Source organism: Humulus lupulus, chromosome 1, assembly GCF_963169125.1.
Source record: "Humulus lupulus chromosome 1, drHumLupu1.1, whole genome shotgun sequence".
Lineage (NCBI taxonomy): Eukaryota > Viridiplantae > Streptophyta > Magnoliopsida > Rosales > Cannabaceae > Humulus > Humulus lupulus.
The window spans coordinates 212,814,502-212,834,341 of NC_084793.1; the positions used below are offsets into that span (position 1 = coordinate 212,814,502).

The 19,840-nt window shown below is 40.2% G+C and overlaps 1 protein-coding gene across 1 annotated transcript; it reads left to right on the forward strand.

Moving 5' to 3' along the window:
- The first annotated feature begins 13,516 nt into the window (after positions 1 to 13,516).
- On the forward strand, positions 13,517 to 16,904 carry LOC133828913 (uncharacterized). Its single transcript, XM_062258959.1, has 5 exons — positions 13,517 to 13,578; positions 13,798 to 14,553; positions 14,642 to 15,804; positions 15,913 to 16,079; positions 16,224 to 16,904. Exons 1-5 carry the CDS (start codon positions 13,517 to 13,519, stop codon positions 16,902 to 16,904), a joined length of 2,829 nt encoding a protein of 942 aa, XP_062114943.1.
- Positions 16,905 to 19,840: the final 2,936 nt, after the last annotated feature.

Consider the following 19,840-nt stretch of genomic DNA (forward strand, 5'->3'; position numbering starts at 1 on the left):
TTCCCCCACAATGATCTGCTGGTGTTGACAGTTCAGTTGGTCAACCGGCGGGTGCATCGAGTCCTCGTAGACAATGGAAGTTCTGTGGACATCTTATATCGCCCCGCCCTGGAAAAGATGGGTTTGGGCATCAGGCACTTGAAGCCTTGTCAATCCTCCCTATACGGGTTCGCAGGGGACTCGATACAACCTCTAGGGGTGATCGAATTAGCACTCACTATGGGTGAACAACCCCGACAAACCACGATCATAGCAAACTTCGTCGTAGTAGATTGCGCCTCTGCTTTCAATGCGGTATTGGGGAGACCATCCCTAAGAGAATTGAAAGCAATCACTTCAATATACCACCTCACCTTCATGTTCCCAACTCCTGGTGGGGTAGCGAGTATGAAGGGAGAACAAAGAGAGGCAAGGGAGTGTTATAACACCTCCCTTCACAAGTCAGAGAAGCCATCAGAACCAACAACGATGGTGATGCACGGAGGTACAGACCCATAGGGACAAGACCCCAGAATCACGAAAGGCCCAACCAGGTAAGACTAGCAATGAGACTCCCGCGCCTGGTACAAGTAGTAGCTATGCTTAGTTTGTTGCAGGTTATGCTATTTTAGTAGATAAGAATCAAAGAGGTTACCTAGATAACCTCCCAAGTAGATGTAAGCCTTTTACCTATCTATATATCGTTGTAATCTGACTACCATGAATGAAACTGTCTTCCACTTCGTGTGTAACTTACTTCTTTATGCGAATATCAACTAAAGTCCCTGCCGAGATAAATCTCACCAGGTACTTGGGGGGCAGGACGACAAAAGTAAACAAAAAAAAAAATTGTCTCTTATATTCACAAGGATTAGCTACCCTTATGAATATCAAGGGATTGGTTCAAAAGGATGACCCCCGACGAAAGGCCGACACCCCAAGAGGTGAGGCTGTAAGGAGGGAATCACCCAATAAGTCTAGACCGGCCATTAAGCCGGCTAGCCCAAAAAGGGTCTTACAAGGGACCCTTGGAAAAAAAAAATAGTACTATGTATAAGGACGAGAAGGACGCTTCTCGCAAAAAGTAACAAGCGCGCGCAAAGAATATAAAAGGACCCCAACAGCCCAACGGGTTAAAGTGTCCTTACAAGCATAACCAAGGTGCACCAGAAAGGTTATCTCCATCAAATAAATAAAAAAAAAAAAATGTAATCCACGAAAGGAGATAGGTCAACGGTGGGGTTAGTCCTCCAAACAGCATGCAACGTTTTCCCGATTATGCGATCCTCCACGTTCACAAGCTCAGCCTCAAGCACAGCGATCCTCCCGTTCAGAGTTTGGATGGTAGCCTCCAACTGAATGTTGCTCTGAGAGGTTGAGGCAGCCCGGGCCAAGGCGGTATCCCTCTGGCATACCATCTCGGCCAGTTGGCTGGACAAGGCATCCTTCGCAGTCTGGGCCATCGAAAGGTTCCTCAGTGCCTCCTCAAGCTCGTGTTGCAACCGTTGAGCCGATGAAGAGTGGGAGGCAAGCAGCCGATGGTTCAAAATAGAGGCCTGATTGAGGACGAAGATATGAAACAAAGCCTTAGGGGTCAGATGATACACCATAAGTAATATAAAAGGTATTTATGTGGCAATCATAAATTAATAAACCAAATATCGCGACAGTTACCTGCAAGGAGGCTCGCATATAGGCATTCTCTAGCTCAGCCTCGGGAACATCGTGCAGCGTCCCCCATTCACCCTCAGGAAAGTTTCCCAAGTGATGGCTCATGGCTTCCCCATATTGGCTCGCCAGGGGATGATCTTCGGGAATAGAAACATGAGCTGAGCCGGGGGAGGCGCGAGTGCTTGTCGAGGCCCGTTTTGGCAAGGATGGGGACCGAGAAGGCCCTGACCCGTCCACAGTAGTGCGAGGAGCAGAAGAGTGCGGGGTCGCCTCCTGGGGTAAAGAGACGCCTGTGGATGCCCACCTGGAATGCCCCCTCGGGGGTGAAGGAACCCCATCAAAAGAGGGAATGACAAAATTCCTCCTAGGCATAGGGGGGCAAGGGGCAGGGGCGTCAAAGGCAAACTCACCGCCAAGCGCTAACGGCGACATCCGAGAGGTAGCACCGCCAGTATGACCGTCATCGGCTACACCCTTAGCAACAGAGTACAAGCAGGAGTAGTTCTCAGACACCACAGTCTCCTCAACATCCGTATGGTCACCCGGGGAATAGACGTAATCCCTATCGGCTGCTTCATCGTAATTCCTTTCATCGTGACCATATACCCACGGACTCTCAAGTACGGGTGCCACTGGGGGTAAATCAACAGAGTCGGGTGACGCGGGGCGTGGATCCTCAGATTCAGGGGAAATGGAGCATAAGGTAACTTTCTGATCCGGGGTCAGCAGCCCACATAAGTGGAGATTGCTCTCCGTGAAAAGGGCGCTGGCTTGTTTGCGTTCCTTCGGCATAGCCAGGATTTGTATTACCCGGTCATGAGCTGCCCGTTTCAGATTAGGACCGACAACCCCTAAGAGACCTGCCATCGAACGAAAGGAAATTACCACAGTTACAAGAACTATAAAAAAAAGAGGTCGATTAATAAGAGAAATTTCCGGTATATGGGATTAAAGTGATGATAGCCTTACGTGGGGCATTGAAGTTAGAGTATCGGGTCTGCCCACTATAAGTATAGAAGTAGTCTGACTTCCAAGCCCCCCTATTGGAAATAGATCCCTCCAAGAGGGAACTCCCTTTAAGGGCCGCGGCTTTCTGGAGCTGGTAGAACCCGGGGGCTGATGTATTCTCCCTCAGGGTGAAGAAGTAATGAACCTCACTTATGGAAGGCCCCCTGGAGTACACCTGATGGTACAACACATACAAACAGCTGAGCATCACCCAGGAGTTGGGGGACAATTGTAGTGGCGCCAATTCAAAGTAGTCCAGCACTTTGATGAAGAAAGAGTGGAGTGGCAGAGCTCCACCAGATCGGATTATGGCATCGCTAAACGCCACGAATCCCTTTTGCGGTGCAGATGCGCGTTCCTTGCGCTCTGGTATAACAAACTTGAGGTTCAGGGGTAACTTATGGGCCTTCAGCATGTTGCCCAATTTCTTCAGGGTAACGGTAGACCTTCCAACTTCATCAGAAGTGTCCAAAACTCTCTTCGGCATCTCGGGTACCTGGACAAAGTAAGGCAATTTATGAGCAACCGACTTTCTAAGGGTCCTAGAAGATCCCCCACATGTCCTATGTCTACCAGCTTTTTGCTTAACCCTAGGGCGCAAGACAGGGGACAGGAGAGGGAACGCGGGCGGCACCATGGAAAGGAACTCCGGCTCAACCAATTCATGTCCACCTCCTTCAAAGGAGGAATCCACGTAATCGGGAGACTCGTCATGACAGAAGGAAAAGGGCTCGGGGGGCAAGTTTTCTTCTAGGCAAGCAATTTCGGAAAGGCAATCCTGGAGGGTGGATTGTAGCTGGGAAATGTAAGTCGCTTTCCGGGGGAAGAGATCAGAACCCGCGTCCCCGGGATGGGATTCTAGCTCCCTCTCTAGACATTCCGCCTTATGTCTAAGGTAAGATAATCTCCTGAGGTAGAGCGCCCGCACACCCCCGCGGTTAGAAGGTTTACATGCGTCGACCTCCGATTCGGAGGAGGACAACTCAATAAATTCGACATTAGACGGAGATTCGGGACATCGCCTAGACGCCATGGACAAGCTAAGACTTGAGGGCGTGTGCGCATAAGGGCGACTCAATATCTACAACACGAGTGTGAGGGTATAAGAAAAGGGCCGGTGTATGGGTACTGGAAAGGCTATGCGAAGAAAATGCTAAACTCTGAAGGTTGAATGTCATGCAACCATCAATCTTACTCTCGTATAATCAATGCAAAACGAAAGGGAGAAGAGATGAAAGAGACATACCTGCGGGGATACGAAACTGAGGGGACGCAAGGATAGACTTACAAAGGAGCAGGAGCAAGATCGTAGGAGCGAGGTAATGCCCAGCTTTGCCACGAAGCTAAAAAAAAAAAAAAAAAAAATTTTAAAACAAAAAAAAGAAACACAACCCCAAGCCTCACCTCATGCTTCTTCAAGAGGCGTTGGAAAAATTGCCAAGGCAAAATCTCCCAAGATTGGCCGTGCATATCAAACAAGAGAAGTGGAGAGAGTCTACAAACACACTTAAAAGTGCACTTATAGACTCGGGGGGAAGTGTAAATATGGAATTTTTTCCTTGTGAATTCTATTCACAAGTGAAGCTCTATGTTACGAGACGTCCTGAAAGGGCATCACATGATGGTGAAGGAGTTGGGGTAAGAGAGTCACCCTCACTAGGCGAGGGACTTTGGCCACTCGCCGATCTAAACTTCACCCTCGCTATGCGAGGGCCCCTAGCTGGCCATCCTCGTGCGCCCCATTCCAGCAGGCATCAAGCCTCGTCCACACTCGGAGGAAGAGCGTCAGCCTCGCTATGCGAGGGACCCTCGCTATGCGAGGGTGAGGGCTATGTGGAGGTGTCCGTGCTCCTAGCCTCACGACGCCGCACCTCGGAGGAAGAACATCAGCCTCGCTATGCGAGGGTGAGGGCTGCGTTGAGGTATCCGTGTTCCTAGCCTCGCGACGCTATGCTCAGAAGGAGGAGAGGCAGCCTCGCCATGCGAGGGACCCTCGCTATGCGAGGGTGAGGGGTGTGTTGAGGTACCCGTGCTCCTAGCCTCGTGTCTATGCGATCCGCATAGGCCGGCCCTGACCCTCGGCACCTCGACTTCTCAAGAGCCTCCTTGGCACAGGCATGGGATCACTTAGGGGAATCTTGTTGATAGGCCAAACGAACGTGGAGCATTTAACGGGAATTGATGAGGACCACCGAGTACGGAACACGTGCGCTGACACGGGGTGTACGGTTATGGAGAGAACAGAGGCACGACCCTATGATCTGCGTCTGAGGAGTAGTGGCGGTACGGACCTGTACGAAGAGTGGTGAGACCACTGGGACACCCTCGACCATGCGCCAGAGCCGACAGTACTATGTCCAAGGCCACGACTCTGACACCATCAGGGTAGACACCACTACGCCCTGAGCCACTACTTTATCAGAGTACCTATGTACGTCCCAGTGGTCTGGGACTCATTTGTATCCTGGGCCAATAGAGCCTCCCCCATAAATAGGCTCCAACCCCTCAGGCTAAGGGGTTGGAAAACTGAATGTAAAAACGAGACTTATGAAATATATGCTTCTGGTTCTCATGCTTGCCTGAGTTTTCTCCTGTTGTTTAGAGTTCTTTCCATCTAACTCATAGCTTCCTATAGGATAAAGATTGAAGTTTTCTAACCATCAATCGTTGACGAGTTCTTACCGTCAACAACTGCCCTCACCTGCAAAAACATCAAGTACGAATGGACTGACAAGTGCAAGAATAGTTTTTAGGAGCTGAAAACGAGATTGACGAATGCCCCAGTGCTGGCAATCCCTAATGGCACAGAGGGGTACACTATTTATAGCGATGCCTCAAGCCGAGGGTTGGGAGCAATGCTAATGCAGCATGAGAAAGTAATTTCTTATTCTTCTTGACAACTAAAAATTACGAGAAGAACTATCCAACATATGACCTGGAGCTGGCAGCGGTGGTTTTTGCACTGAAAATTTGGATACACTACCTGTATAGGATACACTGCGACATCTACACTGGTCACAAAAGCCTGAAGCATTTCTTCACTTAGAAAGAATTGAATATGAGACAACGTTGATGGTTGGAGTTGTTCATTGACTACGACTGCGAAATTCTGTACCACCCGAGAAAAGAAAACAATGTGGCAGATGCATTGAGTCGATAACCAAGTGCTTACGTGATGACAGAGAAAGAGATTTCGCCGTAGTTACGTGCCGACCTTGCTACCTTGGATTTAGAGATAGTAGTCGATCAATTGGCTATCCTTTCTATTGAGCCTACCATTATGGAAGCTATAAAAGGGGGTAGTTAGTCGATCCTTGGGTACAAAGACTGATGTACGAAGTGAGGAATGAGGGGTGACCAGGATTTCATATCTATGAAGATGGAATATTGGGGTTCAAGGGCAGAATATGTGTTCCGGACAATGACGAGATCAAGAAACAGATCTTTTTTTAGGGACATAATGCTCCTTATGCCATGCATACAGGTACCACAAAAAATGTACAAAGACTTGAAGAAGTACTTTTGGTGGCCTGGGATGAAAAAAGAGACGGTAGAATATGTGGCACACTGCTTGACTTGTCAGCAGACAAAGGCTGAGAATCAACGGCCAGCCGGATTGTTGCAGCCCTTAGAAATTCTAGAATGGAAGTGGGAGATGGTCACTATGGACTTTGTCACAAGTCTACCAACGACTCCCAAGGGGCACGATGCCATTTGGGTTATTTTGGATAGGCTGACTAAGTGTGCTCATTTCCAACTGATCAAGGTAACTTGTGGGGCACATAAGTTAGTAGATATTTAGATTGCAGAAATAATGAGACCGCATGGTGTACCCAACTCCATCGTATCAGATCACGATGGACATTTCACCTCGGCATTCTGGGGTAGAATTCAAACGAGGGTGGGTACTAAACTGAACTTCAGCACTTCTTTCCACCCGCAAATAGATGGTCAAAGCGAACGAACAATTCAGACCCTGGAAGATATGCTAAGAGCATGCGTGCTCGACTTTCAAGGGTCATGGAATGAGAAGCTTCCACTGATAGAGTTTGCTTACAATAATTGCTATCATGATTCCATCAAGATGGCTCTGTATGAGGCTTTGTATGGAAGGAAATGTCAATCACCGATTCATTGGCATGAGACCGGTGAAAGAAAGTTTCTCAGTTCGGATGAGGTTGATAAGATTATCAAGGACATTCGACAGATAAGGCAATGCTTGCAAACTTCGGTCGATCAACAACGCAAATATGTCGACCGACGCAGAAGACCCCTGGTGTTTGAGGTTGGTGATAATGTGCTACTGAAGGTAGCTCCGCTACAAGGGGCTATGCAATTCAGGAAGATAGAAAAGCTTAGCCCAAGGTTCGTTGAACCTTTCAAAATCATATAGAGGATCGGGGAAGTAGCTTATCATCTAGCTCTTCCGCCCGCCCGGTCTAAGTTGCATGACATGTTTCATGTATCCTTGTTGAGAAAATACATGAACGATCCCTCGCTTGTACTCAGCTATGAGCAGTTGAGCGTTGATCCTCAACTCCTCTATGAGAGAAGCTTGTTAGGAAAACTTATACAGGATCTGTATTTATTTTCATGTAAATCTAATATTAAACAAATTAATATGAGATAACCTAGAACATGTTTCTAAAATTGAATTAAAAAAGAAACAAATATAAGAATACTTACAGTATACCCAGCGAAATGAAAGAGTCCTTCCTTCAGTTTCTCTAACTCATGTATCCTTTCTGTCGCAGAGTATTATCAAGAAACTGAACCGTTCTTCTGATTTCTTCACAGTCTTCCAATGTATCCTTAGAATCACCTAGACTAGTCTGGGAAATTCTAAATACATGAGATAGATACAGAGAGACGAAATGAAAATAACAAAGAGGCTTAGAAAATGACTTGTGTTTAGAGAGAATCTAAAACTATCAGAAAATGAGTGATTAAACTTATCTGTCGTCTATATTGACTTCTCTCTAAGCACTCTTTATATAGGCTCAATTAGGTCATTTAGTTTAATTAAAAAATCAATAAAATAATAGCCAATTTGAAGCCCTAGATCGAAATTATTATGGGCTTTAGGCCTGTGAAATTTCCCATTTGATTATAAGCCATGCATTATTTTCTATTGATTTATTAATTAAATAATTATTTAAATCATTTATCAAATTAATTATTTATAATTTGAACCTTGATTTAAAATTATTTATTAATTTAGATACCAATTTATCTTAATTAATAAATCTGCCATAATTTCTCTTTTCTTCTCAAAATTACATAACTCTGTGTAACTATCCAAAATTGACCTGGTCAACTTTGATAATTCTAATTTATAATTAAATCAATTAATTGAGACTATCTGGATGATTTTATCCAAGGTACAATGGGGACCATGGGCCTATGAAATCAAGCTCGAATAAGTTATCATAAATCTAACAAATAAATTTACTAAATTATTAATTCCTCGTGACTCCACTATAGACTCGGAATTGCACTCTTGAATTCATAGAACGCTCTATAACAAATATAGATACGCTATTAATTATCCATTGTTACAACCATAATTATCACTCAATCCTCTATAGATGGTCTACAATGAGATGGGACTAAATACCGTTTTACCCCTCATTGTATTTTATCCTTAAAACACTTAGTTCCTTGTAAATGATATTTCAGTAAAATAATTTAATTACTAAAATGAGATCTCTATCATTTAACATCTTGAACCAAACTAAAAGGAAACCATCATTTCACTTCTTCATCATAAGCTATAGATGTTCATTTCTATGATTAACACTCCCACTCAATTATACTACCGAGTTCCCAAGATGTAAGTATGGGCTAGTCCGTAGGGTAAGCTAGTAACGAACAAGTCAAAGAACTCAAATAATACAATCAGTTAGAATACTAACCACTCAGAATTGAGATTGAATTGACCTATGGTCAACTATATGATATGACTAGAATAGATAATAACGGTATGTTTACTTATCTTATCAACTGTCAATATCGGTCCTATCTAATGTAACAAATACATCCGATCTTATCTACTTTGCTAATGTTCTAGAAAGAACATAACACTATAATGTGTAAGTAGATCATATCATAGATTAGCAAGTCAGTGCAAATCCTGTGCACTGACTAATCTTAGGACTAACTTCTTTTGAACATATGATCATATTTATATTCCACCGTGATTACGTCACTATAAATACAATTAGCTATATGCGTGGGATTTAATAGAAGTTTATATTGAACAAATAATCATAAAAATAAAACATGTGAGCCAAGTTATTAACCAAGTCAAAAAATGATTTCTATTCTTTTATTGATAATAAAATGAGATTACAAAGATTTTGGGTTTTAATTAGGGCATAAAACCCCAACAAACTCCCACTTGCACTAATTGAAACTAATGCCTTATTTCTACTAATCCCATTTCCTTTGTATGCTTATCAAAAGTAGCTTCTGGTAGTGTCTTTGTAAACGGATCCGCAAGATTGTCTTCAGATGAAATCTTCATAACCTTCACATGCAATCTTCATAACCTCCACATCTCCCCTGGCCGCATATTCTCGAATAATGTGATACTTCTTTTTTATATGCTTACCCCTCTTGTCACTTCGAGGTTCTTTCGAGTGGGCTATCGCTCCTATATTGTCACAAAATAACACAAGCGGTTTATCCATTTCTGGAATAACACCAAGATCAGAATAGAACTTCTTTAGCCAGACTATTTCCTTAGCTGCTTCTGACACGCCTATGTACTCAGCCTCCATCGTGGAATCTGAGATTGCAGACTGCTTTACGCTTCTCCAAATCACAGCTCCACCCCCAATAGTAAACACCATTCCAGAGGTTGACTTCCTGTCATCGACATCAGTCTAAAAATTTGAATCGGTGTAGCCTACAGGGTTCAAAACACCACCCTTGTAGACTAACATATAATCCCTAGTTCGTTTCAAACACTTCCGGATATGCTTAACTGTTATCCAATGTTCTGGTCTTGGGTTTGACTAATACTTGCTCACTACTCCCACTTCATAGCAGATATCTTGTCTAGTACACAACATGGCATACATCGGACTTCCAACTGTAGATGCGTAAGGAACTTTACTCATTGCATCTTCCTATTCAGGAGTCTGGGAAGACTGCTTCTTTGAAATATGAATTCCATGGCGGGACGGTAGACGCCCCTTCTTGGAATTTGTCATTGAGAAACGTTCAAGCACTTTATCTATGTAAGCTGCTTGAGATAGAGCAAAAATTTTGTTCTTTCTATCCTTGATGATCTGGATACCTAGAACATAACTTGCTTCACCCAAATCCTTCATTTGAAATTGAGTTCTCAGCAAATTCTTCACATCTAATAATTTCTTAACATTGTTTCCAATGAGTAAGATATCATCTACATAAAGAACCAGGAATACCACTATTTGATTTGCCTTCAGTTGGTAAACACAGGGCTCGTCAATATTTTGTTCAAAGCCATAGGTTTCGATTATTTCATCAAACCTAAGATTCATAGAATGAGAAGCTTGCTTAAGTCCATAGATGGACCTATTCAACTTGCAAATTTTTCCTTCCTGTCCAGCTACTTTAAATCCTTTTGGTTGATCCATATAAATGACTTCGTCAAGCTTTCCATTAAGAAAAGCTGTCTTGACATCCATTTGCCAGATCTCATAGTCGAGAGCGGCTGCTGTGGATAGGAGGATGCGAATGGACTTGAGTATAACCCTTAGCCACTAATCGAGCTTTATAAGTCTCGATATTTCCATCAACAACTCGTTTCTTCTTGTAGATCCACTTGCACCCAATGGCCCTAAAGTCACTAGGTGCTTCCACAAGATCCCAGACGGAATTTTAATACATGGACTACATTTCATGTTTCATGGCTTTGAGCCATAGTTCCTTTTTAGGGCTAGCCATTGCCTGTTTGAAAGACAACGGATCATCATCACTAGTGTCACCAACAACCATATTGGTTTCACCATCCAAACCATAGCGATTTGGGTTCCTAGAAACCCTCCCACTACGTCGAGGCTCCATGACTTTTTGCTCAGGAACAGTGGTACTTTCTTCATTTAAATCGACTTGCGTTGGTTGGACATGAAGAATGGGAATTTCATCATCAACTTGCGTTGATGATGATGGAACATTGGTTGGAGTCAATTCTTTAACCATCTCCTCTAAAACTACTTTGCTGCGAGGTTTAAAGTTCTAGACATAGTTATTTTCAAGAAAAGTAGCATTTGTAGAAGTAAACACTTTCTTTTTAGAATGACTATAGAAAAGTCCACCCCGAGTACCTTTAGGATAGCCAACAAACATGCAAACTTTAGTTCGCAGTTCTAGCTTTTCCTCCTTTTTCCTCGGGACATGAGCGGGACACCCCCAGATTCTATAATGGTGTAAACTAGGTTCACGACCATTCCAGCGATCTAAGAACTTGAAAATAAGGTCATTTTTACCTCAATGTTTGGAAAATAATTTCACCAATAAAAAATGCTCCTTTTGACCTAAGATTTCACAAAGACCTAAATGGCATGCCAAATATGGAATTGAAATTTTTTTGGTAGCAATTAGGTAAGTAAATTTCAAGTTATAACCTAACAAAATATGTAGTTAAAATGTGAAAAATGGTGTTTTCACATTTAGTGTAAAAATGAGATTTTGGAACTAAATATAAAAAGTACATTTGTGCTTATTGCAAGAAAAAAACTTGGTAAGTCTTTAAACCATTTTGACCAAAAATACCACTTTGAGTTTAAGTGAGAATTATTTTATTAAAGAACTTTTATTCTTTCTAAAAACAAAAGATTTAATTTATTAATAAGTTGATAAATTAAAAGAGGGTTTAAAAACGCTATATTTTGATAAAATAATTAAGTAAATTATTTTTCTAGTAAGTAAACTTTATTAATTGACTTCAGAGAATTAACTAGTCAAGATAAGAAGATATTAACGATTTTCCTAATTAAGTTAAAATTAAGCTATTTTCTTAAAACAAATTTTAGAGATTAAAACCTTAAGAAAAATAAAAGGAAAATTAAGACATTATTTTCTTGAAAAATAATTTAGGAATTTAATTAGTATTTTCTCGATATAATACCAGCAAAAATCTTTTATATATTTAACCACTTGTTGAAAGTACGGGTTAATAGCGAAACATTTAAAGAATAAGATTTTTAGCAGATTGTGGGAAAATACTATTGCGATACCTGAGCCTAAGTATCAAGATATAGGATAGGTCTCCCCAAGACTTAGGGTTTAGTCTCAAATATTTTTTAGTACGAATTTCTTGAATGGGTTTAAAACCAAATAAGGATCTTTAATCCTTACAAGTGATTTTTAAAATGACCAAACTGCCCAAAATAATAATAATGAATTATGAAGTGCCATAACTAATCTGAGTATATTGTAGGATAATTACAGTATTGGCTAAGCATAACTGGACTATACATTGGAGGGTGAAATCCTGCTGAGCGCTAAGGACTCCAAGTAAGTCAACTTCTATTGTGTATGTGTGTGTGTGTGTGATTAAACACAACAAATTTAATAGGCGTGAAGCTCAATTTCTCTATGGCCATGGCGCGGAGGTGGAAAGTTGTGCAAAAGCCAGTGCACCATGAGGAATTGCCGGAGCTCCCTTTATCCATAGATGCAGTGGAAGACCAGAAGATAACTACAGAGAGTAAGATGATCGTTGAAGAGGAACAGTCAGTTTATGAGATTTTAGGTTCTGATACAGGTGGTGTGGTTAGCCCCTTTCCTTCAATGAAGAATGCTGAACCAGATGTGATTCCTTCTTCGTAGGCGGAAGAGGTAGAAGGTTGTCATTTTCAAGATTCAGCCAAGGAAGTTTGCACCCGTTTTCGGGAATCTCTCCCTTCACATGGGGGTACGAAGCTCCAATTTAAGGAACATATTCAGAGGGATGGACAAAATATTGCTCGGATGGATACTACGGAAATTGAGGTTGAACCATCCTACTAGAAATCAGCCTTAATATGTGTGGTAATTGGTGCTAACCCTCCTCTACCAGTTTTTACAGGTTTTATAAATCGTATCTAGGGTAAGCTTGGGATAGAACGACTGGCAAGAATGAATGCTGGATTTACCATGGTTAAGTTCAGGGATGAAGCTACCCAAGATCTAGTACTGGAGTCAGGAGTGATTCACTTTGATAAGAAACCAGTAGTTTTAAGGCCTTGGAGGACTGATATTGAGTCTTTGAAATCAATAAAAACGGTTCCAGTGTGGATTAGGCTTCCTGATCTTAGACTCCAGTATTGGGGAGTAAATTGTTTGAGTGCTCTTGTTAGTACAATAGGGAAACCTATTATGATTGACAAGATAACTAAGGATAGATCGATGATCAAATTTGCTCGAGTGTTAGTGGAGATGGAAATTTCTGAAACTTTGCCCCGATTTACCAGTTATCTCAATGAGAGAAATCAAATTATGGAACAATTGGTTGATTATGAATGGCTGCCTACGAAATGTACTCAATGCAAAAAATTGCGGCACACAATTGCTACCTGTAAGTCAAGTGCAGGAACAATTTGGAGGAAGAAGGAGGATACTAATACTCAAGCGAATGAGTCTACTGAGCCTACTGAGGTTGTCCCTACCCCAACAGTTGTTCAAGCTTCTTCATCTCAAGAACATCTGAAGCAGGATGAGCCTTATACTGAGGAATTACCAAAGGAGCAAGTGTGGTCTTACCCGAAGAAATCTGGGACTCTGAAACCAGCAAGTAAAGGCCCTACCCAGAGAACTAGGAATTCGTTTAGTGTTCTTCAAGAATAGCAGCAGGTACAAACTGATCCTTCTCAATGTAATCAATTAAATGGAGAACTGCAACTTACTGAGTTGGAATGTTAGAGGTATAAATAAGAAAAATAAGCAGATGTCAGTTTTGGATGTCTGTAGGATGAATAAAATTGGTATTGGGGCTCTTCTAGAAACAAAAATTAAAGGTGATAAACTGAAGGGAGTCATGGAAACAAGTTTTCTGGGTTGGAATTATTATAGTAGTATGATTTTGGAGGGTTGAATCCTCTTAATTTGGAAGGATAGCTGGGTCAAAGTGGAAGTTATTAAAGATCACAATCAGTTTTTGCATTGTAGAGTTCGATTTTGTATCACTGGCCAAGATTTTTGTCTTACTGTGGTATATGGTTCTAATCAATTGGAGACTCGGAAGGAGCTTTGGTTTGAGTTGGCTAATTTACCATTTCCAGTTAAACCTTGGATTATTGTTGGAGATTTTAATGCAGTGTTTGATCCCAATGACAGAAAGGGTGGTAGGAGTGTTACTAAGAAAGAGATTGTTGATGCTAGAAATTGGCTTGATCTTGGTTTGGTAGAAGAACTGCAGATAATGGGCTCATTTTACACTTGGTCTAATAATCAAGATGGGGATAATCGTATCTACTCTAAATTGGGCAGGGTTTTTATCAATGAGGGATGGCTGGATGCTTTTCCTACTGTTACAACAACTACTCACTGGGAGGTGACCTCTGATCATTGTGTCATTCTTTTGAAACAAACAGGAATTCTTAATGAGGGTATCACTCCTTTCCGGTTCTATAACATGTGGACTGCCCATCCTCAGTTCAGGGGTACTGTTTTGACAAACTGGAACAAGGCTTTGAGAATTGAGGGGCATGGTTTGGATCAGATTTCTCGAAAACTCCTTCGTCTTAAGCACAAGTTGAAGAAGTTTAACTGGAGGATTATTGGAGATGTGGCCAGGAAGTATGAGGACACTAAAGCTGATTATCAAAAGACTAAAATTAATCTTTTCAATGACCCTCAAAATCAAAGTCTTTGCTCAGCTGAAAGAACCTCCTTTTTGAGGTTTAAAAGACGAGACAATTTATGGTAGTTTTCTTAGATAGAAAAGTAAGATTGAATGGCTCCAATTTGGTGATGAAAATTCCTCCTATTTTCATGCTTATATGAAACAAAGGAAGAAAGCCAACAGAATAGCATCTTATGTAACAGCAGATGGCCGAGTTGAGGATAACTATCCAAAGGTGGTTAGTCATTTCGTTGATCATTTTAAAGTTGTTCTGGGTTGTCCCAATAAAGCTACTGGATGTATTGACCTTGCCATAACTTATATGGGTCCAAGTTTGAGCTTTGAAGACCAGGTGAAGTTAATTAAACCGTTTTCAAGCCATGAAGTTAAGGAAGCTTTATTCAGCATTAGCTCCATTAAGAGTCCTAGCTCTGATAGTTTTGGGACTGGGTTCTTTAAAAGCTTATGGAAATACATAGGGAAGGAGGTGTCTAAGGCAATAATAGAATTCTTTGATACAAGTCATATCCCTAAATCTCAGAATAATGCTATCCTTACCCTCATTCCTAAGGTTGATCAGCCGACTACTGCAGCTGAGTATAGACCGATTGCCTGCTGTACCACCATCTACAAATGCATCTCAAAAATGCTCTATCACAGGCTGGTTGGTATTCTTCCTAAATTGATCAACCAGAACCAAGGGGGTTTTATTAAGGACAGATCTCTTGCTCATAATGTTCTTATTCTTCAAGATCTCATTAAGGGATACAAAAGGAAACATAGTTCACCCCGATGTCTGATGAAAATTGATTTGAGCAAAGCCTATGATTCCATAGATTTGAATTTCTTGGAGAACTTGCTGAAAGCCTTAAGATTTCCTGGTTGTTTTATCAGATGGGTCATGATCTGTATGAGAGGCTCCTCTTACTGTCTAATGATGAATGGTCGGCTTCAAGGTAGTTTTCAAGGTGGTAAAGGTCTTCGTCAAGGTGACCCCATTTCACCTTTGTTGTTTGTAATAGTTATGGAGTACCTTACCCGATCCCTTTTTCAAGCTACTAAGGAAAAAGGTTTCAAGTTTCATCCTTTATGCAAAAGCTTGAATATAATTAGTCTTTGTTTTGTTGATGACCTTCTTATTGTTTGCAAAGCTAATACTAGCTCTATTCAGATTATTCAACATACATTGGATGATTTCTCCTCTACTTCAGGGCTCCTTATCAATAAAAATAAGTCTAGAATTTATTTTGGTGGTGTTTCGGTTTCAGATAAAAGCGATCTGCTGAAGCTTACTCAGCTGGCTGAAGGGGAGTTTCCTTTGATCTATCTTGGTATGCCTTTGAGACCAACAAAATGGAAAGCAATGGATTGTGATTTAATCCTTAAGAAAATTAGATAGAGATTGTTTGTTTGGGCCAGTAGGAATCTCTCCAATGCAGGGCGTTTCCAGCTGATTCAAACTGTTTTGTTGAGCATTAGGAACTACTCGATGAGTATATTTCTCTTACCTCAGAGTATCATTAAAGAGATTGACCACCTCTGTAGAATGTTTTTATGGGGAGGAAAAGGTACCAGGAGCAAGTTTCATCTTACCTCTTGGGAGCAAGTTTGTTGCCCAAAAAGACATGGTGGTTTAGGTTTCAAGGAGGGGCCTCTTTGGAATATAGTTCTGCTTGCTAAATTCATCTGGGCAATCTCCTCTAACAGGACTTTTTTTTGGGTTAAGTGGGTTAATTGTATTTACTTGAAGGGGACTGAGATTTGGGATTATATTTTTCACCAAGATTCAAGTTGGTATTGGAAAAAACTGATCAAGATAAGTAAGTCACTGTCTATTTCTCTGCTGGACTCAGTAACAGTTCAGGGAAAGCTGAAATTAAACAGGCTTTATTATTTGCTCCTTCCTGGCAATCCAAACCCAAGTATGAAATCTGTCTGGTACAATATTTCTATGCCTAAGCACAGATTCATTTTGTGGCAAGTTGTTCATCAAAAGTTGCCCACTAGTGATCTCTTGCATCACTGTCACATGTCTCTACCTTCTCTGGTGTGCCCAATCTGCGAGCTTGAAGATGAAACTCATTCTCATGTTTTCTTTGAGTGTGTCTTTTCTAAGAGAGTGGTTCAGCTTGTTTTTGAGTGGTTGCATGGTCTCTATTGGCCCTCACATTTTATTGACTGTTGTAAGTGGCTGTCTGCAGACAGGAAAAGCTTTAGGGACTGGATCATTGTAGCTGCTCTTGCTGCTTCTATTTATCACATCTGGTATACCCGAAATAGTTGCTATTTTGACAGCAGCTGTTTCACAGTTTGTTCTATTGTTAATATGATTAAAACCTCTGTAATAGGTAGAATTCTTGGTCTTAAACTTAGATCCAAGAATTTGTCTTCCAAAGCTAAACTCATGATTGAGTTTATTGTTAGCTTGTAATTGAGGGGGAGCTTTTGCTCTGGCCTGCTGTTGTACATGTCTATTTGATCAATAAAAATTTTCCTTTTCTTGATAAAAAAAAAAACTTCTATTGTGTGGCTACAACATGAAACGACTATTGTATTGTCTATTAGTATAGGGACACATGCACATATATACACGGTCGTAAAATTTTTGCAAAGAGAGGTTAGTCTCGTAGGTGCTGATTCATAAAATATGAACGGTAGATATCCGTCATATCCGAGACGGTTGATCCTCGTTACACAGCTTGTTTGATTTTATTATGTCTGGTTCACTACTGTGACGAGTGGCCTAGAGGTGAGGATTGCTGGTTTAAACCTAGGGGTGCCAAAATGAATGGGACCTAGGGGCCCTCATACTTACTTAATCATTGAATGGTTAGAACCTGAGCAAGTGCTCTGATAAGTTGTTCCCGGATAGTAGCCGTGAATATTGGTCATTCAATGAGAGTGCCTATAGATACTAGGGGTTGCCAAGTTTGAGTGAGGTTGAACACCCTATGGGAAACTGCTCACCAGCACCACTGATTAACATAGAAGTCTCTGTCAACCTGTATAACTTTGATTACACTCTTGATGGGGATATTTATTGGCTAGATCTTAGTGTCGAGACTCAGTTCTCTCTTACAAATTAACAATTATGCTGGAGGGCATGACGCCTGAATTGTTGGAAGTTGTCGAGCGTTGGTCTCGAATTATATTGTGATATATTATAACTGCTTGCTCTGTGATTTTCTGAGTGCAAGGATTTATCTGTTTATATAAAATAGCTTGCCATTGGTTATCAGGCATAACCATAAGTTTTCCAGGATGCTTTTGCGTTCTTGAAATTGATTGCATAGGGTCCGGATGGATCCGAAACCCTAATTTTTGTGACCTATTGTTATCTGTGGACAATAACTTGGTCAATGACCACCTGTCTTCTCTTCATGCTTTTGTTTTAAAGTTGAACTTACTAAGCGTTTTTGCTTACCTAGTTGTTTGATATTGTAGGTAAGAACAAGGGCAAGGCAGAGCAGTGAGCACTGGAGTCTACCTTGTGAATGTATATGTGGACTGACCTTTTGGGAAGCCATTTTGTTTCTTGGAAATGTCGTGTTATTTTCATAAACTAGGCTCACTTTATTCTTCATAAATTATGTTTGTATTAAATGTTAAGTATGGCCATACGACTTTTAAAAAAAAAAATTATACGGGGTTTCGAGACATTTTGTTAAATGAAAACGTTTATATTTCTGCATTATCAAGTCTTGAAAATCCATGTCGTTACAACCTAGGTTTTCCTTATTTGGGGCATTATCAGTTATTTGAATGAGATTCTTTGTTTTTTAGCTGGGCAATAAAGCTATTGTCATTCATTCTAACAAGTTTTTTTTCTTAAATTCCTTCCAAGTTTTTGAAGGCAATAGACCGACTTAATGATCTTGTTGTTTTAGTATATGTTACTCCTTTTCATATCCTTACAATATTGTGAATTGAAGCTTTTTCCCCCTTATTATTTATAAATGTTATGAGTTTATTTGTAGTGGTCATATTGGTTTAATTAAAGGTAGATGGGCTCAGTTATTCTCTTCTCTCACCTAAGTTTTGCTACTTAAAGTCTCAAAATTTATTGATACAAAGACATTGTAGAATAGGGTTTTTTTTTATTCCTCGTCCTTCTTTGGGAAAAAACCTTATTATTTTGTCCATATACGACACAGTAGTGCAGTAGGTGGTTTTATTCCCTCTTTTAGTAGTATCATCACGTAAAAAGAAATTGTTTGTGCATTATGTCGAAGCAGCTATTATTCTTACTTTCCATGGAATGTCAAGACCCAGCAATTGCTGCAGAATAAGAGTCAATTATTATACTTATATACCCCACTTGAAGATTATCAAAATCGAGACACCTTAATCATATTTGAACTATTGAAACTTGTATGTATTTTCTTTTCATTCTACTGCTTGACTTGTATTGGCTTTGACTGTTTTCTCAAGTTTTCGTTGAGTTTGAATACTTATAGGTATGGAGCATTATTGGGTCAAAACTTGATAGGTCTGTTTCCTATTCTATTACTAAGAATTGTAAAGCTAATACTGATTGATAGTAAGATTTTTTCCAGTGCTTTTCTGACTCGTAAGCATTCGGATTTGGTTGCTTAATTGGATATGGTCATTCTAACTAATCAACTGAGTTGAGGATACTAAACTTTCAAGGAGCAAAAAATCATAAAGAAAAAGAAAAACTCTGGAACAAAAATCTACTGCAGTAATCTTGTTATTCACTTATAGTTAGACATCATTTTTTGTATTATCTTTTATTTAGTCCATTGTCCCTTTTATTAGATTTCATGAGATTGTACCTGTGTATGATTAGGTATCAAATCATGTTTAGATATATTGTAATGAATTCATACAAAGATGAGTTTATATGTAGTAGTCATATTGGTTTAATTAAAGGTAGTAGTCTCATTTATGGTGTCTTGAACCTCGTTAATTCATTTTAATGGAATCTTATGATATTTTTCTTAACTTTCTCTAGTAAATGAAATCTTTTATTGAACATGAAAAAGAAGTAGAATGGGTTGTTTGATTGTCTTTTTCTCATTAGTTTTATTTTTCCTTATTTTAAAATGATCATTTATTGACTTAACGATACAACTTAATAACATTATCTTCATTACGTGGATATACCGTTAAACTTGGAATATGAATGCTCTATTTTTATACAACTATCTATATATTTGGGACATATTTGCATATTCTCGATACTTGCCTCAAATTGAACACTGCTAGAAAAAAATAGGTCATTTCCATTCATTTATTATCATATTATTGCCTGAAATCATATGAAATGCTTCTTGCACTAGTGTTTTAGTTTCTTGTTATCTTTAACTAAAAGCATACATACACGACTGATGAAACTTCATGATT